This window comes from Haliaeetus albicilla, chromosome 11, assembly GCF_947461875.1.
Source record: "Haliaeetus albicilla chromosome 11, bHalAlb1.1, whole genome shotgun sequence".
Classification (NCBI taxonomy): domain Eukaryota; kingdom Metazoa; phylum Chordata; class Aves; order Accipitriformes; family Accipitridae; genus Haliaeetus; species Haliaeetus albicilla.
Window position 1 is genome coordinate 21,143,999 of NC_091493.1, and position 22,380 is coordinate 21,166,378.

General features: G+C 41.7%; 2 protein-coding genes across 4 annotated transcripts in view; one reads left to right on the forward strand and one right to left on the reverse strand.

Moving 5' to 3' along the window:
* The window catches only part of WDFY4 (WDFY family member 4), a 149,186-nt gene that overhangs the window by 95,798 nt on the left and 31,008 nt on the right, over positions 1-22,380 (forward strand). Inside the window, exons 45-51 of the mRNA XM_069796554.1 lie at positions 460-580; positions 3,016-3,101; positions 4,547-4,609; positions 17,685-17,727; positions 18,534-18,653; positions 19,245-19,362; positions 20,066-20,175. Of these exons, the coding sequence (XP_069652655.1) occupies positions 460-580; positions 3,016-3,101; positions 4,547-4,609; positions 17,685-17,727; positions 18,534-18,653; positions 19,245-19,362; positions 20,066-20,175 (661 nt within the window). The remainder of the gene's footprint in view (positions 1-459; positions 581-3,015; positions 3,102-4,546; positions 4,610-17,684; positions 17,728-18,533; positions 18,654-19,244; positions 19,363-20,065; positions 20,176-22,380) is intronic.
* The window catches only part of LOC104322770 (V-set and transmembrane domain-containing protein 4), a 95,073-nt gene continuing 77,519 nt past the window's right edge, over positions 4,827-22,380 (reverse strand). For 2 of the 3 annotated variants that reach the window (XM_069796555.1, XM_069796556.1), the window contains one exon: positions 4,827-8,359. In XM_069796555.1, coding sequence (XP_069652656.1) covers positions 7,481-8,359 — 879 coding nt within the window. In that variant the 3' untranslated portion in view covers positions 4,827-7,480. Of the gene's footprint in view, positions 8,360-12,752; positions 13,263-22,380 lie in introns of those variants that run through there. The other variant, XM_069796558.1, reaches the window with a different exon arrangement.

Sequence of the window (22,380 nt, forward strand, 5' to 3'; positions counted from 1 at the left end):
ACTAGGCTGTAGATAACAATTGCAGTGCATGTACATGACTAAAGTAATAACGAATTAATTGCTTAATTATTAGTTCCAATTAATTGCTGTTTATAATAGCTGTGTGTCCATATGATGCTTGCCCTTGCCCCAGGCTTTCAGGTTCTCCCACCCAGCTCCTTCCCTTGCTGCTTCTCACACTTTAGTGTGTGCAAAACTTTGCTGTCTGCCTGTTTGCATGCACTAAAATAATTCCAAACCTACCCTTAGCCTCCACAGGCTCTTTAATTTATTTTGGGAACTAGTACAAAATCTGCCTTCACTATTTAGCTTTGTTTTCAATTCATGTATGCCCCAGTTGATCTTGCTATCTCATAGTATTTTTATTCTTCTTTGGGGAGGGCTTGGATGTTCGTGATGGCTCTCCTGATCTTTTTTGTTTCAAGTTAATTTTTCTTCCTTTATATTTTTCTCTTCCAGCATCAGTGATACATTTATTTTCAACTTATGTCATAAAGATCATGCTGTGGGAGACCAGATGTGTTCCCGTTATTCGTATCATGATATAAAAGAGATTCACCTGATGCGCTTTCTTCTGCAGGTAGGAGCTAACATGCTCAGTCATTTGAGAAAAAGCTGCAACAGCAGTGATGACATGTGACTGAAAACTACTTCCACAATTTTTACTAAGACTGCTGAGATTTACTTGAGTCCCAAAATGCCTTTGCTCCCATCATTGCTTCATTAGCCTTTGGAATACAAACTCCTTCCTATATTCACCAGGGTGTTTAAGCACCCTCACTGGAGTGGTTGGCTTATTAGTTGTTAGGCTAACAATGTTCTTCACAGTTTATCTCAATGTTTTTGAAAATAAGACTTGAAGTCAATATCCTGTGTTTTGATGGAAGCTCCCAGTAAGTGTCTGACTTTCAGGAATACTCAGCTCCCACAGACTTCAGTAGTTTTGGACACCAGTGGATTATGGGTATGTGTAACATTCTTACCCTGGGCCTCTTGCAATAACTTCCAAGTTGTGCATGTGAGTCAATAAATGAATCATAAGTCAGAGCAGAGGATTTGAATCCTCTGTGCCTTTAGCTGTGCTACCCAGAAGCTACTCATCACCAGTGGCGTGGTACCCTTTTAGTTTTGTCTGGTTTAGATGGGCCTGTGATGAGAATCACAGAAGAGTTGTAGCTAGAGCTCCTTGCAGCACCAGGGCCTGTGCTTGCTCTAGAGGGTTTTGGTACAGTCTAAAGAGTAATTCACAGATTTTGTCTGACAAAAATATGGCATTTTGAAGCAGCTACAACTGGTTAACTGTTATTTTGAATCCATTTTTGGAAGGTTGAGATTCAAAAGAGAATTAAGAAAACATTCAGAAAATTCAAAGGTTGGAGAAAATGGGGCTGATTATTGTCTTATGTCATGTAGTATGGCACTCATGACTCAGGCCTGTTTTATTTTATATTTAATTATGTATGCAAAATGGACAATTTTATTAGGTGAGACTTGCTTCAAGATATAGGATATCTCAGTGGTTAGGTCACTTTCCAAGCATGTATAGGAACATTAAGTCTTGTTCTGAGTAACTGTATGAAGCTTATTTTCTTATATCACTGGTGAGCAACCTGAACAACAGAACTGTCACCTCTCCTGTTTTGTGAATAGCATCAAAGTTGCCAGTGGAATCTTGCTGCCTTCTCATATATTCAAACGTCTGTGTATGCATGGATTTTTTTAAACATGTGAAATGGAAATGTTTTGTGTGACCCAAAGTGAAAAATGGAGATGAGTAAAAACAGTCTTTGTTTGAGTGGGCTTGGGGCAAAGGCGGGGCTTGTTGGTTTGAGGGGGTTTTGTGGTTTCTTGGTTGAGGGGGCAGTTTGGTGTTTTTGTTTTGATTTGATTTGTTTCAATTAACAAACTGAAAACTCAGGTATCTGTATCAGGCTCTCAAGTTCTTGCACTAGGACTCCATGTCATAAACTGCTTTGAAAAAAATATTGCCAAAAAAGAAGAAAACTGATTCCTTGCACTTTCCCTGCAGGACAGGTGGATCAGCTGTTTGGGCAGCTACTGTGCCTCAGAAAGCTATCTCCTGTTCGTGCACATAGCCCAGCTCAGAGCAAAGCACTGTGAAACCACATGGCCCAATTCTGTAATGATGACGCTTGAGCAGACTTGGTTTGGGAAGCTGAGCTTCAGAGCAAACACTGCAAGCTGTTTATTGTCATAACTGCTCTCATATTACCTTTCTGATTATACTTTATTTGTGAATCATGTATGGGGCAGTTGCCATTGAGATGTTTTTCTAGGTTTGTATTGCACCCGCCATGTTTGGATCGAAATTCATCTCTGGGGTCCCCAGACACTACGTCATTTGTAGTTTTACTTGACTGACTTTGGGGAAAAAAGAGCCACTCAGTGAGTAAATAATAGGATTATATGCAAATGTCTAACACATTAATTGTGTGGAGACCTTGCAGAAAAAAGGGGGTGAAGTTTTCAACTTTGATTGTTTAAAGCTTCAGTGAGAAGTGTCATAAACTCCCCTTCCTCCTCTGCTGCTTCTTGTCAGGAGAAATTATTTTGGCATTTCTGTTGAGCTCACTATTCATTTAGAAAGCAGTACGGTTGCTTTCCAAAAGAAACTCTTATTTAGCATCCCCTCTTCATGTTATCTTTCTCACCTGATCAGAAGTGAATACTACTAATGTCTTGTTAATCACACTGAGATTTCAAGATAAAAATGCTTCAGAAGCAGCAGAAGGAGGTGGGTGACGGAACGGATATCTGGGGTTTGGGTTTGCTTCAGAGAAGCATTTGAACTCCTAGTCAACCCAGCAGGACCATTCCTACAGTTGGAGAAATTGGGAATATTAGGCATATTTTGCTATAGTTCTTCACACTTGATACAATGTCAAGGCCTGTTTTTTTTAAAGCCCTGAAGAATTGGACAGGCCATGATGGACTCTTTGCAGCACTAGGCTTTGCTCTGCAGCTCTTCACACTGTAAATGGTTTATCTTTCCAGGAGATTGCCTTGGAAATATGCTTCAAAAATGGTTACTCCAGATTTCTTGTCTTCCATGACAGCGACAGAAATAAGATATTTAAGAGGTAATCACTACTTCATAATAACATGTGAACACACAGGTGACACTCCTGGTCTATTGCCCCTATTTATCCTGGTTTCAGATGTCTGTCTTGTGCTGCCCCAGGGGCTTTTTCTTCAATTGCAGGCCCTTGGTCTTTACTGGGTTACACTTAAGCAAAGCTATGAAATTTTCCTTTTGCTGACCTGTGAATTCTTCGGAGCATTATATATTGATTTATCAAGGGAGCTAGTGCATGCGTTCTAGCACCCAGTGGTGTGTTGTATGTCCCTGCATCCCAGGAAATTGCATTTGTAGCTGTGCTGCTTCCTCTCACTGAGATGACAGCCACCTCCATCTCACCTCACAGTACTGCGTGAAAGAAGGTTTCTTCCTGCCTTCTTCCAACACAGGAAGTGTCATTAGATTCTTAAGGAATAAAACTTTTTTGTCTCTCTGACTCTGACTTTATCTTTGGTGTAGAGTTAACTTTTAACAATGGAATTTTTGTTTAAAAAAAGATTTCTCCTTAAGTGCTTGTCTCGTTTGATGGAACTTGAACGTAAGACTATGAGGTGATTAATTAGCACTTTGTTTTCTTGCATTTTTTTTTTCCTACTGCAGTTCTGGCTGTTATATCAGGTTTAATTTCACTATCCTTTATGCAGAAAAAATACTTCAATACGTAGTAGTTCCTGTGGCAAATTCTGCAGCCTGGACTGAGGATTGGTACTGTTAATTTCTAAACAATCATAGCAGTTCCTTCTGCTCCTGAAATCTCTGAACAGTTGCTAATGGGGTATTGCTTAAAAAGTCAATGCAGATTTATCTGTTTGTTCTTTCTAAACTGGCTGCATAGGGTGGCTACTTAAAATCACCGGGTTCTGCCCCAGAGCCTGCTGCTTTGTTTAGCCCTTATCTTTGCTGTGTCTCAGCTCTGACAAATATCTCTTGGGGGATCTTGTGGAGGCAGTTCAATATAAGGTTTTGATCCTCAGCTGCCTGTATTGCCCCTCAGCTGAAGGTCACCAAAACTACATATTTCAAGAGTTTAGTATGTCTGACATCATAAACCCCCAGTGAAAGTAAACAGGAATGGCTGAGGCATGGGTTGGTATTCCTTTCTGCTGTTTTTCCTAGGTAAATGTCTGAGCAGGTTCTCATTCTTTGGCTTTAACTAATAGCACCTTAAACCACCTGATCATAAGTCCATAGCCCTATATATCAATTCAAGGTCCTGTTTGGGAAAGAAACTGCTTTTATCCAACCCATAGACAACTCCTTAATATTAAATGTATGCTTTTGCTGTGTTGTCTTGCAGCTTTGTCCTAGGTTAGAGTCTCAGTGAAATGCTGTGGCATCCTTAAGGAAAAAAGTTGCTGTCAGAACATGATATAGGTTATATACATATGTAAAGTATACAGATAACCATTTAAATAATTATAACGTGACCTTTCATATCTCCTATAGATTTTGCTCTTTCCAACCTGCTTTGAAGTCGAAGGGGATAACAGAAGAGTCTTTGAATATAAGGTAAAACATAGGAAACATTGGATAACTATAGATAAGTGCAATTGTGTGAATAAGTTGCACCTTAAAAAAGCATCTAGAAACTTATGTATTTGTGCCCCCTGTTTTAAAGATTCAAAGGTGTCCCCAGAACTCTGAAAAGCATTCTAGTGTACAACATCCACAGTGTGAAGACATGAAGAACATGTTGAGTAGCTGACTGTGCGTAGTTGATTAATAATTATTACCTCCTTAATATGACTTTATTGATAAACTCTACACAGACGGTTAGTGTGGGAAAGAGACAGTCAGTGAGGTGAGGTTAGAACTAATCCATAATGCTTCTGCATAATGTCCTCTTTATTGTGTGGTTAGGGCAGACAACGATAGATGTACACATGGATGTTTTGGCATGCTATAGTAACTGTGTCAGATTTACCACTGCAGGGAAAAAAGTTTTCTTCTAGTGGGAGATGATTGAGAGCATGCTCCACACTGACCTTGAGTTACTTGCACACCTGCAACTCTCCTCAATTTAGATATCTGAGGAACACAAGCCTGAATGCCTAATTGGTGTCCTCTGAAATGATTACCTGGAGGCTGGAATATTGCTGAGACCTGAGGAGCAGATTACCCCTAGGAGTTATTGTGGCCTGTGTCAGCTGTACTACTTTTCTTAATTTTTACTCTACCTGTTGTAGATCATTACCTATCTTGTAAATGAACATTTTCACCCCTGAGTACCAGCCATCAGCTTGCAAAAAGTATCAGTGCAGTATGCAGCCAGCTCTGGCTAGAGCCTAACCTATGCCAGAGGTGATGGTTGACTCTATGGAGCATGATGCATGTTCTGCGTGGAGTAACCAATAACTGACCCCAGGGTTTCCTTTCCCAGTGCTTGCTGGGCGCTCAACAGGTGGGAATGTCTTGCGATAAGATGCACTGTCGCTGCAGGAACTTTGGGCTTTAGCTGGGCATGTGATTATCATGAGAAAAACTTGACTCATGTTTGGTCTCAGAGATTGAAGCAAGGCGAATGTCTAGGTCTAAAGTAGCCTGTCCTGAATCCCATAAGGCTCTGCCTTCAGTTTTACTCTATTGGCTGAGAGAGGACCCTGTGCACCTTACTCACTCTCAGCATGTAAGGGGCCTTTGGCATAGCTTTGGCTGGGCCATGTTAGACCATGAGCTGAATTAAAATAAACACGAGATAGTGCTACTGCCTAAGTAATGATCCCAGAAAAGTTGTGCTTAAGTGGAAGGTTAGAGAAAATGACCCCAGTGGGCATGATTCCCTTTACCAAGCTCCAGTCTGGGAACCAAAGGACTGAGGACTTGATGATTTTACTTTTCTCTCATTTAAATTCTAGAGCCACTTCTGAGTTGGAAAAATTCAAGAGCAGCACAAGGGGCTCCTTCCCCATCTAGGGGGTAATGGCCATCTTCCACAGCATCCCAGCTTTTCCTGCCCTACCTGAGACAGGGAGGAAGTCCAGACTGAGCTCTTTGCCCAGACACACTATTAATAATTGCACAGCTGAAGCATGGAGAGAAGAAATTACTAGTTTGATGTATCCTATGACATTGACGTAGTAGCATTTCTGTGAAACCCCATATCAGTTTTTCCACCTAACCCATAGGAATAATACCCAGGAGTTCTGACTCCCAGGCTCTACTATAGCCATTTAAGAAATTATAATGGGCTGTTACTGGACAACTGAGTACTTTGCCCCTGGCACTTTATTCTTCATTTAAATGTACTTAAATGTTTGCCGTCCCCATATGTTACTACGGCCACAGCCAGCATCTCTTCTTGTGTCATGCTTGACTGCTTTTATAATCTGCTTGTTGGTTGTACCTGTATATTGCTGTTTGCAGGCTGCCAGCACTCTCTGCCCTAGGGATGTGATTTGAGCGAGTGAATGTGTGTGCTCAGGTGCACATGTACATGCGCATATGTGAACAGAAAGCTAGAATTGCTGTGGGGACACCACACCTGATTTAATCAGTTCACCAGCTGACTCCTGGATCATGGAAGAGGGTGACTCTTTTCTTTTCACTGCTTGAGTGATATGCCCAGAACCCTTAAAAAGAGCAATCTTTTCCCTACCCCTTCTCTATTCTGTGCCTTCCTTGGAGGGAGACTCAGAGCAGACAAAACACAATGAATATAGGTGGTGGTGGCTGATTGTGTTGTTCAAGTTAGAGATCACAGCGCCCAGGTATAGCACTCAAAATCCCAGAGAACTTCCTTATGCAAAGTCTGGCCACTTGATGGCAAACAGGATGACTGGTTGTTTAGCTCTAAGCATTGTGTTTGCACTGCTTAGTTACTCCTGAGCATGATATTTGTGTTGTCTGCCTCTGCTGAATTGGAACAGGCTCATGGTTCCTACACTGACAGTGCCTATCTGAGATTCTCTGAGGGGTTGGTGGCAGCCACCAGCAGCAGAAGGTTCCCAGGTCTGTTCCTTTTCCTCCAAATGGTATTTACTGAGACTAGTTTAACTGTGTCTCACCCTATGAAAATGAACAGAACTAATGTTTGGAGCTCAGTGGTGGGAGTGGAGTTACTAGAAAAAACTATCTTTTTGAAGATTCCTTTGCTGGACACGTGCACACATGAAAGACCAAAAAAACCCCAAACAAACCCAAACGTGGAGAACATGTTGTAGGAACAGGTCCAGATGGAAATAGTCCTTCCTTTCCCAAGTATACATCTGTTTTAGTTGTTTTAGATTCCGTTTTAGAGACCACACAGGTCTGCTGCTTCTAAAACTGAGTAGATCTTTAAAGGAAGAGAACTGCAGAAAAAGGGAGGAGGAAGGAAGTCAGCTTTTTATTAGCTTGAACTGGACTTCATGGGACATGGTCTGTGGAGTGCCTTGGTATATTTCAGGGATGTTTGCCTCTTAATCTCCATTCTTCCTGATTATCCTTTGCAGTGGAATTGGGTGTAAGGAGTAAAGGGAAACTTGGCTTCTTTGAGGGGCTAGGTGTCACATTCTTTAGCTTGTTCAGCTTGTCCCTCTCATCCTGACACATCTTCAGGCAGGAAGAGCACAGGTCTTTATCTTGTACTAAGTAAAGCATTTCTGTGCGTTTAACAGAGTCAGCATGCTCTTCTTGTTCTGTTGTATCTGGGAGAGGGTTTCTTTTTGCATTCAGTTTCTTGAGTTTGGGGAGCTTTTTCACACTGTTTGGGATGGTGGTCAAGGCATTGTCAAAGAGACCTATCTCATTAAGTTCCTTCAGGGCCCCAAGACTGCTGGGAATACTGTCAAGACAGTTCAAGCCAAGGTTAAGAATACGCAGGTTCCTGAGAAGGTTCAACTCTTCTGGCAGATTTTTGGTGGTCAGCTTGTTGTTACATATATTCAGGTAGAAGAGGTTCTGAAGTGTACCTATTGCCTTGGGCAGCTCCTCAAGCTGATTACTATGCAGGTCCAGCCAGCGCAGTTTCTGGAACTTCTCAATGCTGCTTGGAATCTTTTTTAACATGTTTCTGCTCAGATCAAGTTCATCCACATCAGCCAGTTTCAGAATGCAGTTGGGGAAGGTGGTGATACCCATCTTGCTTAAGTCAAGACGGCGCCCTCCATCAAAAGATATCCGGATGGAATTTTTGGCAATTTTCAAGGTGATCTTTTTACCTTTTTGACCTTTTGCTTTCCCCTTGGCCATCTCTCCACTGAGAGGCAGACAGACACACCAGACTCTGTAGATAAAGGTGGAAACTCCAGTAAAGCCTTTGAAAGCAGTGGCTGTTACTCCCTAAATAAAAACAAAAGAATCACATAGTTACAAATTAACATGTGACTGCTGGACTGTTCAGAAGTCTTCTTTTTTTTTTAAGGTCAGGACTTTTCAACCCTGAAGCTGCAACTCTGAAAGTTCTTCCTGAAAGTATTTTGAGTAGATGCAATTCTAATAATTTACAATATTACTTTATTGCATTGTAACACCTATATTGCATTACAGGGTGAAATTACAAGTGGGAGAAATTTTCTGTCTTTCATCCTTAGATACTGATTTGAGCTCAGCATGTAATGAAACTGAGTGAAATGTGTAATTACCTATCAGCTGTTTGGGGACATAAGAAAAATGTATTGTGGGTCTCAATCCAGTCCTTAGGGACTGCACTAAAAGAAGCTATCCAAAATTGCACATATTCTGCCAGACCAACAGGTTGCCTTCTTTACAGGCCTGGCATCTGTTGAAAGGTTGGTTAAACATCCTGTTTAATGGACCTGAGATTTGGGCTGTGGACACTATTGAAAGATTAAATATTTAAAGCGAATGATTAAGAGTCTTGTTTTAACCAGGACCTCAGGAACATAGTGGGCTCCCAGATTTGCCAGGACTGCTTGCAGTTCATAGATCACCTGCAGTGCAGAGTGCAACAGGGGGTCTGTGTCAGTGCTGCCTAATGACAGGTTAAACCAGGCCTTGCTAAGTGCCTCCTGTGCTTTCAAGGACAGACTCTGGATACTCTGAACTTGTCTTTCCATTTGTGCTGCAGGACAGATGGGCTCCCACTGCAGAGGTGTCCCACCCTCAAAAAATGCATGTAGGTGCTCTGGTCAGACTTTTGACTCATACTGATGCTCAGTGTGTATTATGTGCTTTGTTGAATTGAGGCCTGTATGAGTAGTAGTCCACTGTAGTCTCAGGTTTGGTGAACTATCGCTCTAATCGAAGGTCATCAAATACAGCTGCTAATTATGGCTAGTGACAAAGGAAATAGACTGATTCCCTGGAAATGGATGACAACGTCCTCTCAACCAGAGTGCAGAGAGGAGCATGAGTTACAGCTGGCTAATCTCAGGATGGTCCGGGTGCTCTGGCATTTAATTGTGAAGAGTCAAATTGCAGCTTTGATGAATGATTGTTTGGGACAAAATATGGATTTGTCTACAATACATTTCCCTATTAGAAAGGCTTCATTACAAACCCTCCAGGCTTTTTGGCTACTCATTAATCATGTGCAAATACATGAAGGGGAAGCTCAGGCTACAACTAAGGCATTTCAGCTCCTTTTCAATTACATGCCATAGCCAAAAATAATGCAAAAGCAAGGAGGATCTCCGCCAGTTACCACCCACCCTTCCAAGAGCTCCATAATGAGGCAGATACTTCAAAAAATACTGGAAGCATCACAGTGGGGTCAGTCTTGCCCTGAGGGTATGTTCCAAAATTGGATCTTTGTTATTTTATATAAAAATATTTAAACACAGTTAAATCTTTCTGTGCCTGTCACTCCCACATTTCTGTCTCTCACCAGTACTTACAGGGCCATATTACCATTATATCTGAAGGCCTCTCACTCTTTGTTGTATTTAACCTGACAGTGCCCCAGGGACAATATCAATGCTATTCTTTCCATAGTGTAGACTGGTAACTGAAGCAAAGTACTCTACAGTGGAAAATTAAGCCCTTTCTCCACCTTTGTTGAAGTTAGCTTAAATAATTTGCCCAGGAGTGGGTAGGAAATTCTGGAGATCAAAACGACAGTTTTTTTTTAAATCGCAATTCACTCATTTTAAGGATTTGATGCAATATTCTTGTTGGCAATTCTGTGAAGATAAAGTTCAACTGCATGGGAAATGCCAGAGCCCTACTGCTGGTACAGGACACCCTGAATCTGTTACCAGTACACCGAGCGTCACTACCATGCTTCAGAAAAAGATCTGCAGGGCAGCTTCCTTACACTTGGGCAGAATGGAAAGAGACTTTCTGCTTCCTGTAATTGGTGTGAACCTGGTGACTTTTGGGTCCAACTTTATCTCTGAATTTTGTGATGGATGAGTTGCCCAAAACATTCAGCACGTTTTGATCAGTGAAGATTTTCAGCCAAGTATGCCTTTAAAAAAATGAAAGGGAGCCTCAAGGAAAATTTTTTTCTGAATTAAAAATGATAATTTCTTTTAAAATTATTTTTGAAACGTCTGTAAAACTCTCAGAAAGAAAATATTTTTTTTCAGTTCCTAGTAATTTTTTTTCTATTACTTTTCATTTAAAATCCAAGGGGGGAACGCTGATGCAAAACAGTTTCCTTCCTTAAAAATACCAGATTGCCAAAAAATCAGCCTGTTCTGCAGCTGTCTGTTAATGCTGGTTCCCAGTGCTGGTGTCCCTCTGTGCTGTGTGTGCCTGGGAGCACTAGAGGGAGCCTGGTGTACAAGGTTGAGTGCTGGAGGCTTGTCAGGAACAGCACCGTTCAACCTTTCGGGTTTGAGTACTTCTCTGTCAATAACACTTGCCAACTTGTTACAAAGTTTGAACCTGGACTTTCAGACCAAACAAACAGATCACTTTAATTTTCCTGAAGACAGATCTCTTTGCGTGTTGCACTGGATAATGCCCAGACTTCAAAGAGATTTTTAACCGCCTCCTTTAGTCAATTTTTTTAAAATCCTACTGTGGACCTCTAAGATGCACTGATCAGGAAAACATGAGTCCCTAGGGAGTGCTCATCCTTTCCAAGTGCTATTTCCTTTGTGTTAAAAGTTGCAGCCATGTTTCAAACTTACAAAAAGGTGATTTGCAATCCCAAAGATAGGGGTTTGCACTAGAGGTCTGCAGAAATACCAAGCACCAGACAACTGGAAGGGAATGAATAGCTCTCTTCTCTCCACATGCTTGTAAACTAATTATCAGTGTTTCACAGGGCTGTAGCTGGAGATAATGGAACTTACTTAGCCCTGTCTCATTTTCTTTAGCTCTGCGTAAGAGGGCTCCAGTTCTGTAGCCACTGATATTAAAAATTCAGGAATTGCAGGAGCCCTCCTTGCTGTTTGACCTCATGCTCACAGTGCATCTCCTGGGATAGCAGAGGGAGAGTTACATGTGTTGCACTACTACCTGAGAAACGATGATGACAAGAGGGAACTCTCTTTACTCATTTTCTTGAAACCCTCACCACACTGCCAGGTTCACCCTCTGAGTTGCTAGCAATCCTTTGCCCAGGGGTGGGGGTGCTGCTTTTCTGTGTGTATAAGGTCTTGCTAAAGAGTATCTTAACTAGAAAACTCTTTCCCTTTTTATCCACACTTGGTAAAATCTTTTGTCTGGATTGGGCTTTTGAAAGCCCAGGGCTAGCCCCAGAGCTTTAAGAGTGTTTCACAGGCCCAGAGCTTTGAGGCTGACCTGATACAGGAATTGATAGAAAATGTGTTAAGGGCATCACGCTGTCTCTGGTGCTCTGTGTTGCTGGGAGCTGCAGGGAGGGAACAGACCTTGAGCATCAGGACTAGGGCTGTCAGCGTCTCTCTGAGGCAAGGAAGGATTGGAGATTACTCCTTATCTGCACTTAAGCACTTGCACAGGGCCCAGTCATGACTCCTTGTAGCTTAAGCCTGTCTTAAGAAGGAGATCTGATCCTAGAAGAATACAGATTTCGACCCTGCTGATGCAGTCTCTTCCACCTGACCCTTTCTTCTTCCTTTCTCAGCATTGGGCTGGTAGGAGCAGAACAGGCCTTCTGCCTATGACACTGTCTGGGTGTTTCAGGACCTTGTCCTCTGTGGTTCTGCCTGTTCTTTTCATTCCATACGTTGCTTCACCGCACCCAAGGCTGCACAGAACCATCTTGACCCCATCTTGAACTAGTCTGTGAGAAAAGTTTCCTCTGTCTTTCCTCCTGGAAGTCTGCGTATTGCAGAGCAGTCCTGCCAAGCCCAGTGGAGCTACGCATGCCCTGCACCTCTCTGGTGGCAGGAAAGCAGTGAGGTGACATGTTCTAATTCACCCATGGAATAGCTCTATAGAAATACTTTCATATAAAGCTTAAAAACAGCATTTGTACAGTGAATAATTTTTGCATGAAGCCAAGCAGTTCCAGCTAGGGTAGGTTTTTATTTTCCTGCTTACAAGCCTGTTACCATTTCTTTGTTGTTGGATACAATCTGTTGTGGAAGAGAGATTAATTCACTATCTTAAATGCAGTCTCATGTGAACAGGCAGGTTTAGACTAAATCCTGCCATGAGCAAACAGGCAGAGAGAGGTTTTCTTCCTTAATTTTCTTGCTTTTCTACATCACTTCAGAGCCACTGTGCTATCACAAAGTGCAAGGTCACTTATAAAACCAAGACCCACCAAAAATAAATGAAAATATTGTTTCATCTTAACAGTTCTGCCAGACTGCCCCCGTGTGTAAGATCTTACCGGCTAGCAGCTAGGAAGACTTAGAAGGTGAGGTATAGACGTCAAAAGCTGCTTGGTTTTGTTCAGTAGTGTGGGATGAGCCTTCATGGTCTGTTACTGTGCAGTTGTCCTCTGTCTACTCGTCTTTGAGTAATGAATTAGTCTTTCGGTCTGTAAATAAACCCATGAGCAGGGAGCACAGGACAATTTCCTTGTCACAGTCCGCAAATTCTGAATCGTACTTCCTTGATGGAAAATAGCAGCCCTTCAAGAAACTTGTGTATGTGAATGTGCGGGGAGGAGGAGAAACAGTGAAAAGGACTTCCCCAGCTTCAGGGTCTTTCTATTCGATTCTCTTGCCACAGCCTGTGAAACTTTTGTTCCTAAGCAACGGCAATGCTAGGTCCTTGGAGATGATTAGCATAATGTTTGGTTCCAGCATGCAAGTTTAAGCTGGAGGGAAAAGAACTAAACGGCATGCAGTGCCTGCAAATGTTAGATTTCAAATTATGCAGAAAGAAAAAGCATCTGGACCTCGTTAGAAGCTGTTCGTCAGCTTCTAACGTTGCCTTAACTGTCCATTTTAGTCATTTGGCTATTTCATTTTATTTGGATGTGACACAGTGTGAGATACTTTTATGTGTGTGTTAAAACTCACAACATTTGTGATGCCATCTTTAGCATGTGCCAGGTCAGATAGATATGGACACAGGAGGGAAAGCTCATTCAGCAGTGCGGCAGAGAGGATGTGAGCTATGGCTTATATTCATCTATCTGTGGCCCTTCAAAACTGCAGTTGGTACAACAATTTCCCTTTGTAGCATGTGAATATACCGGAATTTGTCTCTGTGACTGGGGCTAACAAGCTCAAGCTTTTAGTAACTGGTTGCAACAATTTCAAAATAGTATCTGGAAAAAAAGAACCATGAAAGAGAAATAGCTGTGTGTTTTGTGGTAAGTATTGTTCACAGGAGATGCAACATTGAAGTCCCTCTCTTGCTGATAACGGGTCCGGGATATTATTGGCATAAAGAATCTGATAATGTTGATGTGCTTGCCTGATTCCAGGGTTGGAGATTGTATTCTGCTCACCTCAACAAATTAATTGAATTTACTTGATGTTTTTCTTCATGACCTAACGTGTGCCTGGGTGCAGCATTTCTGCAGTGGAAATGTCATTCCTTTGTCTGGTTGAAGCCTGTGAACAGGTGCAAACAGTGTTCTGTAAATGAGGGAGATTCCTTTCTCCCTCCCTAGCCCTTTCAAGACATCCTACTTCAAGGAGCCCTACTTTAATATTAAACTTATTCATAAATTTTGTATTATATTTCTATTCTTTGAGCACAGAGTAAGAATCCCCAGAAGGTAGACTGGTACAATCAAACAAGGAGGATGCTGTACCTTTATTCTAAAGTAGTCTAACCTAACACTTTTCTGAGTTTGAGAGAGACTTGATTGTTTCACAGGGAAAGCTGGCATTCCTTTTGGCATCTTCTTTCCTCTTTTAATAGTAGGACTTGGACCGAGGTTGTGGCTTACCAGGAAGGGGATTTTCCTTACAATATTCTTGGTAATTGCAAAGATTCTTTAGGAAAAGTGGTTTTAGGAGAGCCTTGGCACTGTTTTGCAGACTTAAGAAGTCTGGAGGATGGAAGACAAAAAGAAAATGAAAGCAGCTTTGTGAAGTTTAAGAACCCATTAAGTTTATTGGAATTTTTGTATTCATTTCAGTGGGGGCAAAATCTTATCCTTTGAGATTATCTCATCTGCAATGAATCTCCAAATGGGTTGAGGTCCACCTGTCTCTAGCAAATGGAGAGCACTGGCTATCACAAGAGTGAGATCATAGTCTGATGTTAATGGAAGAGGGATTAATAAATCACTTATGTATAGTGTAGCCAAAGGTGGATCATCATTAATATACATCATGCTTAGATTCTGCCATGGCTAGTGCCCTACAAATACCTTATAGATTTAGATTTAGATAGATGTGTAGGTACTTCTCTTGACTTCACATAACTTCACCCCCTCTTGAAGTTTAGTTATTTATATTTATAAAGCACTTCTACTGTTTCTTTTTCAAACCAGCCTTTGATTATTTATTTATTTTTAAATGCACTTACTGCAGTTAGATAGCTGCAGTTGATCTACTTTGAGCTTTTGCTGTGCTGGCTAGAGAGGTGTTGGCTGGAGGAATGCTGATTGATTACCAAGGAGAAGGGAGGAACAGGCTTGAGCTGCCTGTAATGCGATTCTTGTTCTGAGCCCCTGCAAGTCAACAAGGGAGAATGCAGAATTCCAGATCTCTGGGGACTTGGAGGCAGCATCCTGCCTGGTCCCCCAAGACCCAGAAGGATGGCTCTTACAGGGGAGTGACTACATTTAGCCATGCATATTTTCATGATGTGGTGAACTCATTGACCTCTTTGAGTTATATAGTGGCTTCCAAAGTCAGCAGAGAGGATTGTTTTGACCCTTGTAGAGTCCTTATTAGCTGTTAGGGCTTGTGACAAGCAAAGCAAGAGTTCCACTAGAGGGTCATGGCACCCACAAGTCAACATATGTGTATTTGCATAACGTACACACAGACTGTCCCAGTTTAGTCCTGTGTATAGTATTTTATAAAGCTCCCACTTTAAATGTTGGAGGACTGATGTATTGAGCAGGTTTGTACATTACATGATCCCCTGCTTTCCAACTCAGCCATAAATCCAAAATAGACCTGGGTAGTTTTAGTGAGTGAGTCTGCCTCTTTGGAAAGGGAAGAACCTAACTTGATCCCTCTGTGACAAATACCCTAATCCAACTACACTTCAAATAATGCCAGGCATCCTGATCCTGTTCCGTCCCTTTGAGATACTCTCTCTGAGTTCCGAATGTCTGTTGGAGGCCTTACAAAGGCCAGTGGGGCGAAACTCTGTGAAATCTACATACAGTGCGAGAGGGCTGAATTGTAAAGGGTAAGTGCTCATGATACCCATTTTCTACTTTAGAATTCCTACATCCTTGAGCCACATGTGGCTCAAACTGGGAGTGGAAAGCCACCATAACTCTACTCTAGTCAATGGACTTTCTTCTGATTTACATTGTGTAAATTAGACCATCATATAATCTATTCATTCTTTTAGGACAAAGAGTGAAGATCCTATTTTCCCATATCAGAAATGAACTACACCTTTTTGTGTTGCCTGGTTTCTATAAATGTAGCCTATCATTGTTAGGTTTCATATGCTTAGCAGGAGAACTAAACAAAGCTTGAGAGTTGTAGACCATGTGCTAGAATTGGTCCTGGATTTCATGTTTGTTCATGGTATAGGTTATTACTTAGGCTATGCAAAATCCTTGCCTCAGATACACACTTTTCTCTGAAAAGAGTGCCTAAGCAAGCAATAAAATACAGTGTTGAGTAAACCATAGTGTTTTTCCTTTATGTACACTATTAACTGGTCCAGGAGTGAATAGGCAGTAAAATAATGATTCATAATCATGAGAGGTAGTTTACAAGAATTTAATACTGCAAATTCAATAAAACTGTAATGATCATAGACCATTCTGGTGTTTTATTTAGATCTCTGAGGCTGCTTTAAGCCTAGCTTTGTGGATTTCTAGTGTGATCCAATGCAGAGCACAAGAGTGCAAAATAGCAGCTAGTTATTACTGTAGCAGTTTTATAATCTATGGCTGAACTGATTTCCTTACTCTTCGGGAAGTTAGTAGTCCTGTCTCTGACCTGGCACCTTAGGATTAGTTTAAAGTTTTACGCTCAAAGAGAAAAGCATCTCCTACTGCAGTTATATCGTATCATATCAGTAATCCTGTTTACTTTGGCAGATTGAAAGTTTCTTTAATCCAGAAGCTGTCACTTGTCTGAGTTTGGTCTCTAGGAATTGACAAGAGCAAGTCCATGGCCTTCAGATACTGAGACGCCTTTTAGTTCAGTGTAGTTGAAATGTGACTTTAGTTTGCTCAGAACCTTTGACTCTTTCACATTTTCAAGTCAATTACCCTGTTTAGAATCTGCCTTCAGCTGATTTGTTTCTTATTTAAAGTTTCAGAAAAAGTTGCATTTTGAGAACAAAGTGGAAAAAACATATTTAGTCTATTACTTTAAAAAAATCATAAAAATGGCAACCCACTTTTTAAGGACTACATTAGATTCAAAGTGCTTTGTGCAAAAGTATCATCTTTGATATGGAGACCAAGACACCTCTGTTTTCAAGTCAGTGTTTTCAGAATGCTTCAGAAGAGCATAAGCCTTTGAGAATAAGGCTTCAGAATAGAAACAGACAGCCTTAATGGTACCTGTCACTAGCAGTCTAGCTCAACAATGGGATGAGACCGGGAGCACAGACTGATTAGCGGTGTGGCTTAGCTTGGAACAGCTGAGGAGGTTGCTGTCCCCAGCTGTCCATCTGCCTCTGCTGCAGGGGCATCTTCCCTGCCTGTGAGTCAGCTTCTGAATTCTTGCAGTTTACCATATGTCACCGCCATGGCAGTTTGCAGCAATTTCTTAAGGCAAACAGAATCCATCCTTAGCACCACCACCCTACTTCCTTCTTTTTTCTTTATTAAATATCATACTTTAAGTGGCACTTCATTCAGGAGAAGACTGGCAAGTAGCTTAGGGAGAGTCAGTGTGTCATAGGGAGAGTGACTGACAGTGATAAATTCATCAGCCATCTGAAGCTAGGCCATCCCTGTTCACCAGGCAGAGCCTTCAGTCCTGATGAAAACAGTAATGAAATTTGTATTGTGCTGCACTAACCTAACTGATGACGGTCTGATTTTTTAATTACTTGGTCAATCATGAAAATTCAACATTCTTCTAGTCTTGATGTTCTCTCATTTCTGTGGGATGAGAACAGGGGGCACAGGGAGCACAGATGTTAAAGTATTGACTTTCTTTTATTGTTCTGAAGCAGGCCATTTCAATCAAATGTTTGTTCCATACAGGAAACACTCAGGAGGGGAAAAGACAATGCTCCAGAAGTGGCAGGTAAGCTAAATCTTGGCTTCACCTGGTTAAGCAAAGAATTTCAGCACCTGTCTGTGTGTCTGCACACAGATATGTGTGTGTGTAGGTATGTACTTCAAGGCCTAAGCTGTTCTCTTGCTGCTAAAGGTGAGGTTATTCTCAAGAGGAGCAGAGTATTTACATCTGGTTATTGCAGAGGTTTTGCTCCTCCTGCTGTGAAACATATGGTGCTACTGTCTGGCAGATTAAGTGTGATTTTATGCACATTTTTAAACTGAGACCAAAAAGAGACACCCAGCTGAATGACTGTTCACAGATAACCTGTCCATCTAAATCAATGCACCTCTCATTTTCCCAGAAGTTTTGCAAGCTGAGAGATTCATTTACTTTCCTGTACCCCTGATCTTGGTGACCTAAGACACACTGAAGAAATCTATACCTTCTTGTTTATATGTAGCACTTTGTGCAGCCTTTTCTATACAGGCAGTTGTCCAGGATTTTCCAATATACAGATTGCATGCATTTGGCTCACTTCTAAATTGGAAAAAGGTGCTCTGTTATGCAAATACAGCATAAAAGCACTGCATGATTATAGACAAATGCAAATGGCCTGTCTGAAGAAGAGCCAGAACGAAGAAAGATTCTGTTGAATGGGTTGTTGTATAAGAGATATTGTGCTGATCTGAATGGCAATGGATGATTGATTACACTATTTGTAATTCTTGTCCTGTTGGACCTGGGAACCACAGGGCTCTGAGGGTGCCTTTGAGGCATGGTTTTCAGGGGTGGAGTTAGGAGATTTTAACGCTTGTTTCCTTTCCTGGCAGAAAAGGGAGATCAGCAATTTTGATTACCTCATGTACCTGAACACATTGGCTGGCCGCAGCTACAATGATTACATGCAGTATCCTGTTTTTCCATGGGTCCTCGCTGACTATCACTCAGAGGTCAGTGTTCGCTGCAGCATTCTGTACTTTCTACGATAGCAACCATACAAAGGTTTGTTGAATGATGCCATTGAAGAAAAGAGGTCTAGACCAAGGGTTCAAAATTTGAGATAGTTTATTTGAACTGTACTGATGCTTTATAGATTAGCCTTATCTTCAAATCAGCACACTGAGGATAATGTTCTGTCTCAGAAAGGTGGATGAACATCTGTTACATACATCCCTAGTTAAGGGCAGGCTGGATCAGCTCAGCAGATAGTCAGGGACAGGCTTCTCTGGTCCCTGACAAAGAGGTCTGGACAGAAAAGTCTTGAGAGCAATTTGCAACCTGCCAGGTCCTTTATTTGTGAAGATCCTTGTACATGCTATCCTTTCAGTGGCACATGCTGCCACTCTCTTTTCAAGTCCCATCCCAGTTCTGGAGATGGGTATTTTAGTACTGAATCTGTGACCTTCTTGTATAGGTGAAACTTCCAACACAGCCTTGCTGCTATTCAGTGTCACTGAGCTATTCATGATGTCTAAGACTCCGAGATCTAAAAATCTACTGGTTTGCAAATCTTGCAAATCTTTGCTGGTTTTGCTTTTCAGACTCTAAACCTTACTAATCCTCATACATTTCGGGACCTGTCAAAACCCATGGGAGCACAGACTGTGGAGAGGAAACGCAAGTTCATCCAGCGCTACAATGAGGTAGAAAAGAGTGAGGGTGAGTGTTTTAGGAGACTAACAGACAGCAGAGGCTTGAGTCCCCTCAGGCCTTTGGGGATTCTGGTGAATCCCTTGGAAAATGTCACCCAAAAACTTTCCAGAGCTGTGGCTAAGGGAAGCACCATGCCAAGGAGGTCCTCTTGCTTCCGGATACAAACTGGTTGAGGATTCAAAGAGAAATTACTCCTGCAAGCACTGCCTTATGTGCCTTGTACTGCTGCATTCTGTTCTCTTCCCTTGGGCGGGAAGAGATGCTACAGCAAAAAGCAATGTTCTCTAGAAAAGACTGTGCTGTTAGCTAAGCTGCATACATTAATCTTGTTTGTTAGCTAAGCTGCATGTAGAAGACTGCTGCACACAGCTTAGCTAACAGCTACTTTAAAAAAGGAAACAGAACATTGAGGCTGTTGACCTCTGGAGATCAAGACTTTTTTTGGTACTAATGGGGAAAGGGATGGTCTGGAAAGTTAAAGGCCTTATTCTTCAGAAAATGAAATGTGGAAGGAAAAAAACCACCAACATATAGAGATGATAGTAACTGCACATTCAATACAAATATGCAAGGTGTGCTTTTGCTCACAGATCCTTGAACACATCTGCTTTAAAGATGCTTCCTATTTAGTTGTGCTGTGGTAACTGGATGCTATGGGCTTGAAATGATGATATTTTGCACTGGAATCTGATTTGTGTTCAATTTCCAGGAGACCTGTCAGCCCAGTGCCATTACTGTACTCACTATTCATCAGCAATTATAGTGGCATCTTACCTGGTCCGAATGGAGCCATTTACCCAGACCTTCTGTTCTCTGCAGGTAAGGGGGCAAGATAGCTTCCCTCCTACACCTCGTTATGAACCATGTAGCACATTATAGTGGCTGTGTAATGAAGGGGGATTAATTCTTTTGACATTTTCTGTATACTCTACGTGGACTCTGGACTCACTGAAGGCTATATGCTATGGCTATTGAATTCGGTGAAAACATCTTAATGGGAGCATGATGATGTTTTTTTCTGAGGGAGAAGGATTATTTAGTCTTGGTCCTGTGATGCATTTTGTGAGAGCTGAGGCATGTAAACACCTAGACAATGTTTCACTATCTGTCTGAACGTAAGCTTCTGACTTTGGGACAGATGAGACTTTCATGGTAGGTATTCTAAGCTCAGGTGCCCATACAGTAATGCGGCTACAGGCAAGCACTTGCAGCTGGCTATGGTGGCATAAAGAGCATTCCTGGGCCAAATGAGGATGCACAGGTTCTGGTGGGTGGGAAACAGTAGGGATCATAGGATCAGCTCCCAGAAGGAGAAGTGGGGTGAGACTACATCCAGTGCTCCAGGAGGAGTATTTTGTTTTAGCTTGTTCTGAACTTGACACAGTTTTATGGTGCCAAAAGCACTCACCATGGAATTGAATTTCATGGAAACTGAACTTTGTGCTTACCTTTCCCAGCTGGTCAGCATACAGGGACACCAAATTTCCTGACTGCCCTCTTCAGCAGGCAGTTGGTGATGCACAAGCACAGACACATGGGCTGTAGCAGGGTCTGCTAGGAGGACAGGTCCTCAAAAGTGTATTTTTTAAGGAGTGTCTTGCTGAAATCTACCTATTGTTATAAAACAATGTGAGGGAGACTGCTAGGCCAGAATATTCCACACTCAGAGACTGCTGTATGTGTGCTGAGGGCTGGCATGCCTCCTGCAGCTTTCCAAGTGCTTTGCTGTTGTGCTGGTCTTTTTTCTTTTTCTTTTTTTTTTTTTTTTCAAATGAACTAATACAAATAAAGCTCTGTGCTAATTAAGTAATAAGCCCTATGATATCAGCTGTTACCAGCAGTAGCTGATGGGTTAGTGAACCACCTGAGGCAATGGTTACCATCGCACTCTGTGAGCCATATGTTAGCTGCAGTCATGAATGACTGTGGAGCAGTTGTTTCTTGTTGTAAACAACAAAGGCTGCTGCATCTCACTGGCACACTTTTCATGCATAACAAGTTCCCAGTCTGAGTAGCTGCTTTGCAGATCTGTTAAAGTGTGATTAGCAGGTAAACAGCATTTTTGTGGGGATAGTTATCTTCATAGGCTGCTGAGATCTGAAGCACTCAAAATTTTGTCTGGGTGTGGATCCACTGAAACTGTTGAACTTCTTCCATTCTCATTCCTTTGCTCTTATGTTGCTGCATGTTCAGCTGAGGTCATTGCTGTCATTTTCCCCAGGTGACTAGTCTTATAGTGGCTTAGAAATTGCTCTGAGATGCAGTCAGGTAAACAGCAGACCTGAGAACTGTATGATCAAATCAAGAGGAGGTTGGAAAAGGAGTACTCCCAAACTTAAGACCTTGGAAGGGTGCTGAGTTGGGAGCTGTGAAAGCTTCTCAGCATCTTAAAAAGTGGAAAAGCTATGCTTATAACTGCAAATTGCCAGTCTGAATGTACATGACAAGGAGATGCAACAACTTGGGTGCACCCCTTGTGAAAAATTGATGTTGGCATAACATCCTGTTTCTCAAGTCGAAGAATTGATTTGCACCTGACTACAGAAGAAGAGGAAGCATTGCCTTTAGTAAGGGAACTGTACAGGAGTTTACAAAACCTTATTATTTCACATTTTATTTAAGTGTATCGAGATCTGACTCTGGAGAAAAGTGTGTATGTGCTTTGCATATTGTACTGGAATGGATGAAAAACTGGCTCATCAGAAAGGTGTTGGATGGTACCTTCCAATTCACCTTAGTCAAGTACCTCCTGCATTTCCTTTCAGGAATTTTCTTAGCACCACAAAAAAACAGCAAAGGTTTCTGCGTTTAGTGTCTTCACTGGAAACTCATTTTAGGATCCTATGCCCTCGATAATTAGTGAGACTTGCTTTTGATTCAACTCAGCTTTTATCCCCTTTTATTCTTATCCCACTGTTGCATTTCAGCTAGCAGGCTGATCTTCTTTCCTGGCATTTACGTCTCAAAGGTACTTATAGAGAATACAGTTCTTACTCTTCATTGTGTCACTGACTCTTCAGCAGT